Here is a 13,237-nt window from a genome sequence, read left to right on the forward strand (position 1 = left end):
AACTTGCTTGAGAACAATCCAAAGAATTTCCAGAGGAATAATCAGCAAAAGCAACTGTGATTTTGGTCAGTAAAAACTACAGGGCAAAATTCTGAGGCTCCATCACCTGTATTCTGCTAAATTCCTGCTGGCATCACAACATTTTATTCAAGAGGTTAGTGACCATGGGGTGATGCTGGACTGAGAGAGACTGAGCTTGGCTGATAAAATACTTCTGGATATGGTCACTGCTTGGCCATAAGCACCGTCTGCCACAGAGGGGAATAGGCAGGAGGACTTGATTGTGGCCTGGAATTGCAGCTGAACTGACAGATGGGATTTAGAGAAATAAATAGAGCTGCATGTTTTTGTCCTTGAAAGATGGCCATGAGGGTGTCCATGGAGCTCTAGAAAGCTCCCTCTAGTCTCTCTCTGCCTTCGTGGCAACCTGTGACAACTGCTTGGCTAACAGCAAAAGCAAGCCTGAGATGACAGCAGACTGGTGGATAAATCCAGGCAGAAAGGCAGCCTTCATGGCCTTGCTTTGCTCCAGCTGCCGCACAGAATAAATTTTTGGTTATCCTGAAACAAGTAGTGTGGGATAGACACTATGTCCATGGGAAATTGATAGGACGTGCTAGTGGGGAGAGGAAAACAATTTATTACAGGGGAAGGCTGAACTAATCTGGTAGAGTCCTGCTGCAAGGCCAAAGTCTTCAACTGCTGGGGGCCCGAAGTGCAGAAATATGGACTTTCCATCTCTCCTGCATATGAAACCAGTTGATATGGCCCAGAGGATCTTGGTTCATTTATCAAATTCTTCATTTTATAAGGAAAAAGTAATTGTAGGTGTTGCAGATAGTTAGGGTCCGGCGGCCGGAAGATATCGTGCTGTACGGAAAGATAGGGTCCTTAATAGCCAGTAGTGTTTAGTCTATGATGTAAGCAGGCGGATGTGACGTTGTAAACCTAGCAATATAACACCTTGTTATCCATCAATAAACGCCATTTGCAGCATCCCCATATTGGTGTCTGTGCTCTTTGGCCCAGGTGCGGGTTGGACGTGCCTGGCCGCCTCGGCGGACGGAGTCGATTGCCGTTGTCAGGCAACATGTAGGTTAGTTGATTTATGTTAAATATATTGTTTTAACTGTCTCCCAGAGTCGTGAGCTTCATGGGTCTAGGGGTATTCCTCCTTTGCTTTCTGAGTTCTTTGAGAGATGAACAAGTCAAATTGCAGCAAGTTCAAAGCAACAGTGGGTAAGCCCTGGGTGGCTCTTAAAGATTTGCTGAAGGGTATAAAGAAACAAGTGACTGGCGGTTATAAATAAACCTCAACATTAAGTTACTGTTTTGAACATGCAGCTGTGTTCTCTACCTTCTCTCGTTGCCCTTCTGTGAGGCTGATGTCTTTCTGTCCACGTTTCTTTTGTTGAGAGTGGTACCTGTCATCAGGATGTTGCAGCAAACACCAAATCAAGCTGTTCCGTGCAAGCTAATTTCCATAGTTATCTGAATAAAAATGAGTTTTTGCTGGACCTTCCCCCCGTCTGCCCTAATGCACCAATTGCTTCATTTGTTGTGGCTTCCCTATTTGATGCTTTTTTCCCCCCTCCTTCAAGTCTTTCACCAGCCCACCACTTTGTCATACACGTAAATGTCAGCTGGCTTTAAAAATGAATCAGGCCAGTGTTTCTGTCACCCTCAGATGCCTAATTAGCTCACCTCTGTTCTTGACATCTAAATGTCCTCTGTAATTTCTCGCTATAGGCTCAGCTGGGCGAATTTAATATAATAGATCAACCCAAAATGAATTACTGGAACTTGTTGCTGGAATCTCCCTTAGCAAGATTTCAGACTCTTGCCTTAGCTCTAAGAGCTAATGTTTAGTACCTCATCCCACACCATATTAGCATGTGCCAGGACTTCAGAGGGTTTGCACAAATACTCAGCATACATTTGGATTCAGATTATGCCAGAATACAAATCTCACAGACAAAAAAAAAAGTCCTCTACTTCCAAGGAAATCTGAGACATGAACCATGAAATTTACATATATATATTTAAGTTTAAACAAAGAATAGATATAAATTGTTGCAACAGTAAAATCTCTCTACTTTTTTTAAGAAAAAAAAAAACTTTTGCTGTGTGCTTTCTAAATGCAGTAGTGCAGTAGTTTGATTAGGTGGAAAGGAATTTGCGAATTGCTTTGGTCTACCTGAGACTTTGTAGCGTTTGTTGTTGTTGTTGTTTTAACCCAGGCATCAACGTTTCAGTTGCAACACGTCATTTAGCTTTACTTCAGCTGCAGCAGCAGTGTTCATTACAGTGACATGATGCTGTAGGTTTAAGGATGCATTCTGCCTTATTCAGTGCGCGCAGATTTACTCGAAGGGCCCTGAAGAGGCTCAGAGACCTCAAACACCAGCTTGCCATCTCCCCAGCAAAGGCTCTGTGATATGTGTATTCCCATGTCGTGCAATGGGGTTGCAGCTGGAGAGCTGTTAACCTCATGTTGTTGTCAATTCCCAGAAAATTGACACAGAGGTGAAGGGGTGAACGGAGCCCGTGTTTGTTCAGAGGCTTCATTGCTCCCTAGCGAGCAGCAGTTTCAGGCAGTTTGAGGTGTGGGTGGTTTGTTGGCTGCTTCCTGCTCTGTTTGATGCTCTGTTTGGTTTGCTGCTTGAACTTTGCCGTGTCACCTGCGAAGGCGTTGCGGGGACGGTACAGTTCTGGGAGTGCGTTTGGGAGAGACCGCGAGTGGCAGCGTGGATATAACTTTGGAGTGGTCTGAGGAGTAGATGTGGCCTTGGGAGTAGGATTGGGAGTGATTGTGTCCCTGCAGATGTGTTTGGGAGAGTGGAGAGTAGGGTCGGGAGCGGATGGGCCTTTGCAAAGGCCTTTGGAAGCAGATGGGGTCTGAGGAAGGGTAGTAGGAGTTGATGTGGTCCTTGGAGCAAAGGCTTCAGAGAGCTCTTAAAGGATACTCTTTGGCCTGACTTTGCCAAAGGATTTGGCATCTCCTCTTGCCTTCGATGTGTGCCGAGCCTGGCATTGTGGCTGCTGTGCAAGGTCCTGGCACGCACCGGCAGTGAGCCCTCACACAGGCCTTGTGCCGTGCCATGCACATGAGCAACCTGCAGAAGAGAAACCAGGCAGCCCTGAAACCTCATTTTTCTAACCCGAAATTCACCGTGAATGTTAGAGACACATATCAAATTCACTGCTTGTCGTGTATTCCCTAGAAAAACAGACAGCAACACCAACTCTTCGTATGTTGTGCATGACTATAGTACATATGTTGCCAAAAAAAAAAAAAAGCGTATATTGATATTTTCAAAAATGGGAGTGTATCTGGTGTTCTGAGACTTTATGTGAGACCGTGATGCACTCTTATCTCCCAGGAACAGAACCCACATTTGATAAACTGAGAACTCCTGTGATTGTAGGAGCATCATGCTTTTATTTTGGATGCCAATTTCCAGAAGTGTGCAGCATCCTTAAATTCTGTGTGCACAGCAGCTCCAAAAATGAAGGTTAGCTTCATTCAAGGTAGGTCTCCAAAAGTAGAAATCCTGCCCTGGAAAGAAAGTTATCAATTTTGGACATGAAGTGTAAGTGTCAGCAGGCTGAGAGCTCAGCAGTACCCGCAAGGGAAGAGGTGCTGATGTCTGTGGTGGTCCCTGTCTTCCCCACGTAAGTGTGTTGAGCAGAGGGAACGTGCTGAGGATTTGCTGTGATGGGGACGTTAGCATGAAAGTCCATGAAAGTTCTTCCTAGGAACTCACAGCACCTATGGACATGTTCTCCCTTCTGTGGGATCTCCTGAGAAATCAACTCACGCTGCTGCAGCCACTTTTCTAAGAGGAACTGGGAAATGCCATGAGCACTAAGATCCACATCTGCAACTCCTTTTTTCCCTCTGTTCCATATCAAGTCATCCCTTTTCCCGTTTGTTATTTTGCCTGTTCTCTCTCTGCTTCCACACTCCTTTATAACTACTCCCTTTGCCTCTCCTTTTTTCTCCATTCCTTCTTTTTACTGGGCTGGACCATCTCCTCTCTTTTTATTCTTTGCAATTCTTTATTCCCTGAAAATGTTGAGGCTGCCTGTTGTACCTTTAACAAAGGGTTTGTTTTTTTTTTTAAATTAAAATCAACCTTGTAGTGAAACAGTAAATATATATATATATATATATCCTTGCAACATAATCTCCAAGCCATAGCTTTCAACTCGATTTCACTTCGTTTTTTGGCAAAAATCTCTCCTCTTCAGCACGTTAGTCACAAGAACTCTGTTACCCGCAACGTTTCCCCTAATAACAAAGAACCCAAGGGCTTTTTATGCATGTGTCTCCATACATAGGAATATTTAATGGCAAGTTACGCCAGAAAATACAAATACTGGGCTATGTAAGATCATTAATGTTGCAAACAAGGCAGATGAGACAGAAAACTTTCTGTGAAAGCAGAAGTAGCAAAAACAATAGCAGCAAGCTCAGCTCATGGATAGGTCATTTCGTGAATAAACTATGTATGAGCTAGAGGCATCTTTGGTTTTGTTTTTGGCTTGTATTGTGGATGAGTATTTTTGTGTGTATTCATTTCAGCATTTTGCTTGGTTTGCATACAGCTGCCTGTGATGGTTTTGTGCCTGTGATTTTTGTGCTCTGATTCACATGGATGTTTTTCTTTCATATGTGAGTATGTGTACACAGGTGAGCTTAGTGACAGCTGTGGTCCCTGTATTCTAGACAGCATCAAAGCACCACTGGAAAAAGGTCAGGTAAATAATGGGCAACAACAGTCTTAAAAGGCCTTAATTGTACAAAGTCAGGGATTGTACAAAGTCAGGATTTCATAGTATAAATCAGTCAGACCCTTTTGTCTTGAATGCAGCTTTCATTTCCAGTTTCTCCCATATCCATAAAATATTTATCAGCAAGGTAAGAATGCCAGAAAAGGATAAGATACAGTCAGAAAGGCTTGGCAGACTGATAAATGAGCAGACTGGAATGATTTTGGCTATATTGATTAGAAAAGGACAAATAAGGGGTGCAAATAAACTATGCAGAGTTAAAAAAAGACAGTTTGTATCTGAAATCAGCTCTGGACTTTTCATAAAATGTCATTAACCCATGGAGTTCATTGCCAGAAAGCATTAGGGAGCTTAAAAGGCATTGACTTACAGGTATGACTTCAAGGTTAATGAGAGGGATAAGAAGTTTCTAAGGTGGAGAAACTCTCCTTGTGTTTAGACAGAAGCTTATCAATAATTGACAGGGCATAAGAGGAAATCTCTCACGTAGGGAAGATATGCTGCAACTGCCCTCGCTAAGGTCTCTTATGGGTTTGCTCTTATGACTCAGCTCGGCTAAGAATAAATCCTGAACTCGTCAGAGCGCTGGTGCAGCGTGGTTGGGAATTCCTGCCTTCCTTGGAGATTTGCCTCTCGCTGTGCGCACAGTGGAGAGGCCAAGCCAAAACCTGGGCGGGATGGCTGCAGTTTGGAGATTCCCTGCTGGTGGCTTCCTTGTCAAGGCGGAGAAGAAAGCAATGAACCCCCTTTCATGGAGTTTATGGCTAGTCTGTGGTCAGTTCCTGTTTTCCGTGAAAAGGGCATCTGAGTAGTGGGTACCAGGTACATAAGTAGAAAATACTAATTTTCTACTAGTGAACCACCCCTTTCCTGTCAGTCATCTATTAGAGAAGGCTTTTCCTGCTCGAACCCTGCTGTGGTTGAAGTTCTCTGAAGAAAGCTTTATTTCAGGCTGTTTAATTTTAGCTACTCCTGCAGTCCTATGTGTCTAGGTTTGAACGCTGCATAAACAGCCCCAGGAAGGCACAGAATGACACTCAGGTATCTCTTTGACCGACTGGCCACTTACAAGGAGAGCATGAGTCAAAGAAAAGCTGGTTTTGTTAATGGGACTAGAACTGAAGTGCCCCAGTCTTAGCAGACTGTGTTAAGTCAAGGGTCACTTTCAACTATGGCTGTAGATGAAGGTTTGCAGGGCTACCACCAGGTTTTGGTACCACCTGGGTCCCCCATGAGCTGTGACTTTCAGAACCTTTCTGCTTCCCCCTGACTTCCCAGGGAGCATAAGCTGATACCACCAATCCCTTGGGCGAGTTGAGGGAAAGAGCAAAGGATGCACCCTCGCCTATAGGATGGATATACCATCAAGCCACTCTGTGGATCCCACTTTGACTAGGCTCTCCATAAGGCAGCCGCAAGAAGTTTTTGGGGCTTCAAAGCGAAACGTTTTTTGCACGGATTTCAAACACATTCTTGCAATTCCAGACCAAGTTTGTTTGCTTCGAGTGTTGTGATTCCGTGATTTCTAGGTAGCTTTTGAGTTGTTATTTTTCCTCCAGTTTTTAAGGGCTTAAGACAGGAAATAATATTATGTACAATAATCAGGCCAAATCAAGAGAAAGCTATTGCATGAAAATATACAATGAAGGTCACTAGCAGAGCAGGACGTGAGTTTGTATTTTTTACATCCTTTTCTTGTGCCTTGTTACTGAACCACCTTCCTTTGTGTTAAGATCATCTTAGTCTAGAATCTCTTACTCTAAGCCACTGCCAGACAGGAAGGAAAAAAACAAAACCTCTATAGGAGAGATCCTGCAGAGTGACCCCCTTTTATGTTTTCTCTTTAAAAGACCAGATCTTAGGAAACAAAACCAGGAATTCAATCAGAGCACGTGCTCGGGAAATGTCTCAGATGAGCCTCAGAGTCAGCAGGTTCATTGAAATTGCAGACCCATGCTTGTTTTTTGGAATAGTTGTTTATTGCTCTATATAACAAGGCTTTTCCAGCTCCCTGGAGATCAGGTTCTGGGAAGTTTGCCCACAGTTCACTCAGATCCTTTTCTAGATGGGAACTTTTATGGACTCATACATCCCATTTCTAACCAAGGTGAAGTTATCAGAAGGGCTTTATTTTTTTTTCCTCCCTTCAGTGCTTCCTTCCCTGTTTAGAAACACAAAGGCAGATTGTACAAAAATGGAAACTCACATTCTTGTCAGTCTGAACCAGCTGTTTCAGTGGTTTTAACATTGTCTGGACTAGAGGGTGAGAAGGAGCTGGAGAAGAAAGCTTTTCCCTGCTTTGGCATCACCTCCCCCCAACTATGCCCCTGGTTTGCTGTAAAACTTGAGTTTGTCCCTTCTGTTGCAACTGCAATAATTTGTGTAGTTCAGTTGCATTTTCAAATGCAAGGGTTAGCTTTCCCAAATCCATGTTTTACTGGATTACTCCACAGGGATGAGAGAAGGAAGGTGTTTATATTTGTTCTCTGAACATGCCTGCACTTCATTTTATGTAACAGAATCTGGCAAAATAGCAGCACCAATGCATAAATGTGTGTATGCAGGTAGCCAGTCCTCTTCCCTTCTCTTATTCCCATGCATAATCTTGAGAAATCTGTTAAATTTATGGGGTTAGATGATGAAAACCTCCCGCGTAAAGGAAAAGCCAAATGAGAGTCAGAGGGCATGTGCAAAACAGTCAAGGGACAGCCAAGTTGGTCACTGGGGCTTTGGGATAGTGAATGTTATAATAATCATTTCAGGGAAAGCTGGTTATTATTGCAAACACAAATTTGCAGCTACTTAAATAAAAACAAACAGTGAAAGCAGTACAGCTGCAGCTGTATCAAGTCCTTGCCTAGGAAGTATACCTTTTTAGGAGTAAAAAGGAGGATAATATACATTTTCCTTTCTTTTTAAAGGATTTGGAGAGTGAAAGGGGAAAGTGCTACGAGTACTGCTGAGCCTTCGAGAAGCATGCAGCTAGGGAGGACAAAAATAACTCGCACCTGGAAACTGAAACTGCAGCAAGGGCTGGGGTAAACAGTGCTCAGGGAGAGACAGGGAAGTCCCTGGGTTTAGTGGCTGAGGAAGAGCTGTTGAGACCGCCGAGTGCCCGTAGTGATTAACTCCCCAGAAAGGCACTAAGGTCTTGTAAGCTCTTGCAAGGAATAGCAAGCGAGATGTAATTATAAAGTAGGGTGATTCATTCACACCAACCATCATTAATTGTTTTATGAACTATGATGTGAGTAAGCAGATATAAAATATTAATTGCTATCTGATGCTTAATTAATATATCCTCAGGTTGTGATAGTCCTAATTAAAAAGCTGATACTTCAGTAAGATGAATTCCAGCCTAAGATACTGCTGAGGACAAGGAAAAGCAATAAAATCATGCTTTCCAAAAGCATGGTTTTAGTTAGTTCTGGTCCTGGATAAATTAGATCAGTGGAAGCTGGTGCTACTCATCTGATATAGTTTGCCTTAGAGATGCTTTTATAGGTGACCTGATTTTTCAGCCTGTTAAAGGGAACAGAAGAACTTCTGTTGTCCATAATGTGTGAGGCACTGGGGCATTGAGACAGGCAGTTCAGAATGAATGAGCATAACTCCTGAAACATCCTCCTTCAGCATACCTTTTTACCTGTAAAGGTGGTCTTACCAAGCTTGTAGGAACAATTTCTTTTTTTCTAAAATAATTGAAATCAAAGACTTCAATAAGACAGCATTGCTCCCTGAAATGGAGACTCAGTAGCCTTCCTTGGCTCTATTTTGTATTGTAATGCATAGAATCACCCTTATCTAACCTGCCTGAGCAGTGGCCTTGTTTTAAAATCTTCTGCCTCGGATAGCGCAAACTAAATGTATTTCCCTCCATGCGACTGAGCCATGACAAAATAGGAGCCACAGGAGATGAACTGTGTGTGCAGACTTAACCAGAGCAGGGTGTCTAAAGGGTGGTTTTTGGACTGATGTGCTTTTACTTCTGCAGTGTAACTCAGAAGCGCTCTAGTGTCACGTCACCTGTGTCAGTAACAGCTTTCCTGCAGTGAAAAGTTCTGCATTTCAGCAGCAGCGCAGGATACGTGCATGTGAGTCATGAGAGGATGTTTACTCTTGGAGCCCCTCTGCTCATGCCTCTCCTCCACCCTTCAACCTTCCCAAACCCAGAAGTTTTTTCCCTCTGTGTCTATAACCTTTCTGTGTCTGCTTCTGGTAATGTGAGGACCACCCTAGGGTTATATGAAGACTGACCTTTAAGTACCCAAACTTTTGAAGAGGTGCTTATTGTCTGAAGTATAAGCTTTGTAGCCAAAAGCATGGGTGTAGAAACCCCAGAATCATACTTCTTTTAAACTGCTGAGTTGCAGGAAGCATGAGCTCTAGCTAAATTCACCCTAAAGACCCAGATTTGTGCTGTTTTCTGAGTGTCCTTTCCAACAGTCTCCATCTGCACTATGCACAGGCAATAAATATGCTGTTATACTTCAGTTTTGCAATAGCTTTATTAGTATTCAGAACCTCGTATTAGTAGAACTTATTTAAAAAATATAATAGATTTTTACATCAAATATATTTAGATTTTTAGGGCAGGGAATCACCACCATTTTGTGAAGCAGTCTCTTGCTTCCAGCCGTGGTTTGTACTTGGTTATTCAGGAAAAAAAAAAAAAAAAGGGAGAAAATAAAGCAAAAGAAAAAATTCAGATCTATCTTACATGAGGGTGAAACAGAAATAACTTCACAGAAGTCCATGGGCAGAATAAGTCTTCTCCAGTACAAAACTGAAGAGAGTTACATTCATAGCTAGCCTGAATTGCTCAAGTTCATCCCTTAATGAGTGCATCTATACATCACAGTAGACTGAGACTGAAGTTAGAACTAATAGTAAAATACTATATACAGGAGTAGAAGGGCCAAGGTTTTTCTTCTGAGTATTACACTAGTCAGGTAATGCCCTGATGCACAAGATTACTTTTACTTGTAGCTTATCTAGCTGTGAGTAGCCATTAAGTAACAAGAATGTTTTCAGAGCCGAGCACTCAATGCAGAGCACGCTGCTCTCCATCTGCACGGGTCTAGATGTTGATAGAGCTCCGTGGGAGCTGATCTTCCATAGCGTGTGAAACAGTCTGCTGCTCACCACTAAGTGCCAGGCTAGCCAGGACAGACAGGGACATTTGCCACATGTGAGAAGATGTCTACATTCAGTTGGCAAAAATCGTTAGTAAGCATTTCAGAAAATGAACAGTGTAACAGAGTCCAGCTACAAAGTGAAGAAGCCACATTCATTACTCAATCAGCGATGAATAGATTTTGATGAGTTCATGTTCAGAGGTTTTATTGCTAGTTAATAAATAGGAGTTACAAGCAGATACTCGGGCTTTCTTCCCTGTTACGGGCAGGACTGATGATCATTCCTTTTTGTTGGCCTTAGGTGCTTGCCTGGAACAAGATTATTTGCCTTTTCTGCTACGTTTCTGATCTATTTTCTTTATAGCAGCCTGTACCCATCTCTGCTCAGGGCTTACGCAGATCTTGAAGCCTTTTGCAGTGATAAACCTGCAGGAAGGGAGAAAGACAGACAGACAGCCGTTAAACTTTGGTTTTCAAATTCAGGTTTAGTGCTTTTATTTTTATGCAGAATGTATGAGAGGACCAATGTGGTTAAAGACTCTTACAGGCCTGAGTTTTTGGTTGTTACTTGGAATAATAGCAACCAGCAACATCAGTTCCCTATTTGTGTCATGCTCTACTCCAACCCCTTGCTTAGATTTCTTCCCCCTCTCTGGGTCAGAACAGTCTGGCTGTTCAGCCAGGTTTCTACCAGCTTTGGGAGCAGCACAAATTCCCCCCAGTCTCTAAGGTTCAACCCTCCTCAGTCTGGTGACTGCTTCAGGGCAGAACTGAGGGGCACTGAGAAGAGAAGGGGAATGAGCAGGCTGATGTGGTGAGCAGGGCAGTGACGTGTCCTCTCCTGAGCCCTGCTCCTCTGTGGTGGCGGTGTGTTTGTGCAGGTGAGCCTGAAGGAGGTCAGTGTGCCAGATACTCACATGACAGCATTTACTGGGACGTGCTGCTTTTCGTAGTTGACAAGCGACCTGATGTCCACCTTCTGTGTGGATAGGGTTACGCACGTGAATCTGCGCATGGGCTGGCTTCCAGCACTCCCTGGTAGGGGCGAAAAGGGAAATGACAAGAGCTTCAATAACACGTTCCCAACTAGCCATCGTTATTGCCTCTAAACCGTAGGTCCAAGAAGGATTCCAATTTCCATTTGAACATCAATGCTCTCGAGATGTACAACCAGAACACCACTTACACAAGATAGTTCAATATGTCTTTTTGTGACATCTCTAAACTATAATTCCTATTTTAATTACGACACTAGTCTTCATCCAGTTTGCTCAACAGTAGTGTTAACTTTCTGCTGCCAGTGAGTAGCTGAGCTGCTTCCACTAGTGGAAAAGATGTTTAGTGTGATGCATGATGCCATGACCTGTTGCACCTATATGTAAGTGCCCCCATGGAGTTGCATTTAGAACTGGTGCCTTTTCTGGGTGGATTTCAAATGTCATCTGTTAGTGGATTAGTACTATTATCCCTAGTTTCTAAGTGAAGGACAGGACACTTGACATCCAAAACTAGCAGGAAAAAAAAAAACTATTGAAAGAAAGGGTTTATAATTGCCAGAAAGCCAAGAGTTTGCATTCTCTTGCTATAACACTAATTTTATAGCTGGCAAAGGGCTGATGGTACTCTCTTCCATCCCACGTTTGCCTGTGTCCCAGGGAAATGCTCTGATGATTAATGCCAGGGGGAAATTGGTACAAAATCCTTGGGGCAGCTATCTCCTCACATCGTGATAATTAAAAATGGCAGCTTATTTAAGGGAGATTTTGTATTACTGCTTGCTCATTTCTCGTTTCCTCCACCCTTCAAAGACAAATTTGAGTAGGCATGAGGGAGACGAGCAGAAATCTTGGAATACAGCAGTGTATTCTTTCTAAAGTCTTTGTTTTGAAAACTAGAGAGAAACTGGCTTGAGAAAAGTCTGAGTCATGCAGGTACAACTTGCAAAGTATAAAAAGTGTGAGCTTTTCTTTGTCTGAAATAGTGGGAATATTTCAGGAGAACACACATTAGCCCCTGGAGATGTTATAGCATGACCAGTGTATAGGTACTGGCACAATTGCTCTAATTCATTTTGCCTAAATAGTCATGAGCGGCTCAATGTATTTTTCCATAATTCAGTGGAAATATGTATTTACATCATCCGGATTAGTTTCCAAAATATGACAACCATTAAGGAGTAGTAATGTAGACAAACAATCCCTAGTATCCTGGAAAAGATTCTGTCTTCTGCTAAGCCGTCCCCAGGGTATATGCCCTGGGAATATAAGCAAAGCTCCTTTAGGCCCCAGAACAAACTCAAACTGCTCTGTGGGACAAAATCTGCATCTGTCACTACTTTTTTTTCTCCATTTTTTTTTTCCATTTTTATGTAATTCCATTCTTTTTCTCTAATCACATTACATGGGACCTCTGTATGCTGTTTCACACCTGGGTGACACTTATGGCAAATCCCAAAGATGACATTACAAACCGGCAGACTGTGACACCAAGGCACATGTCACTGAGATGAGCAGCAGTAGCCTTAGGCAACACCCTGGAATATGGTGTGATCTACTCCTAGTAGCACTAGATCAACATCCTCAATGTTTAACTACATAATTTTGTGACTGTGTAGAAGGTCTCGGTTTGGTTTTGGTGTGGTTTTGTGAAGATGCCTTTTCAGTGTGTTCATTTTTGCCTAGTTTTGTGGGTTCACATATGGCTTGCATATAAGTGTTTTCTGTGATTTTTTTGGTCTTGTTTGCATGAATCTGGGTGTATGTAAGCATATATCATTTCAGAGCAGCTTAAAACACGGGTAGTCATAGTCATAAATAGTCTCCAACAAGATCTTAAATTATATGAAATTGAGATAAAAGACATTGTATAAATCAGTTTTTTTCCTTTGCAATTTTTGTTTTTCATTTACCCATCCATACTGAAATACTTATTAAAATATTTGTCTAGGAAAAAAGCAGATAAGTAATACACAATACAAGCCTGGAAGAACTTTTAAAAATGAGAACATTAGCAGGATCAGGATGATAAGGTTAGAGAAGTATAAATAAAAAGGAATGTAATAAAAATACATACTAAAGTAGAGCATCTAGAAATAGGAAAACATTGTGCATCTGAAACTGGTTCAGGAAATTATTTTCCTAAGGTGTCATAACCCATGGAAGTCATTGCCATAAGGCATCAATGGGGTTACGGTGTTGCCTATCTGAATGCCTTTAAGCTTTCACATTTATAAGAGCCCAGAAAGTGCTCTCACTATAAGGCATAGAAACCCTCCTTCCATTAAGACAGCAGCCAACTGCTAA

The 13,237-nt window shown here is 42.4% G+C and overlaps 1 protein-coding gene across 1 annotated transcript in view; it reads right to left on the minus strand.

Annotated features, from left to right (window-relative positions):
* Positions 1–10,255: 10,255 nt before the first annotated feature.
* LOC104574954 (lymphotactin) overlaps positions 10,256–13,237 on the minus strand; it is a 3,329-nt gene continuing 347 nt past the window's right edge. Inside the window, exons 2-3 of the mRNA XM_010222262.2 lie at positions 10,853–10,970; positions 10,256–10,361 (exon numbers count right to left, since the gene is read on the minus strand). Of these exons, the coding sequence (XP_010220564.2) occupies positions 10,256–10,361; positions 10,853–10,970 (224 nt within the window). The remainder of the gene's footprint in view (positions 10,362–10,852; positions 10,971–13,237) is intronic.

This window comes from Tinamus guttatus, unplaced genomic scaffold (genome assembly GCF_059628265.1).
Source record: "Tinamus guttatus ecotype Peru unplaced genomic scaffold, ASM5962826v1 Tinamus_guttatus_pri_ptg000035l, whole genome shotgun sequence".
In the NCBI taxonomy this organism is placed as follows: Eukaryota; Metazoa; Chordata; class Aves; order Tinamiformes; family Tinamidae; genus Tinamus; species Tinamus guttatus.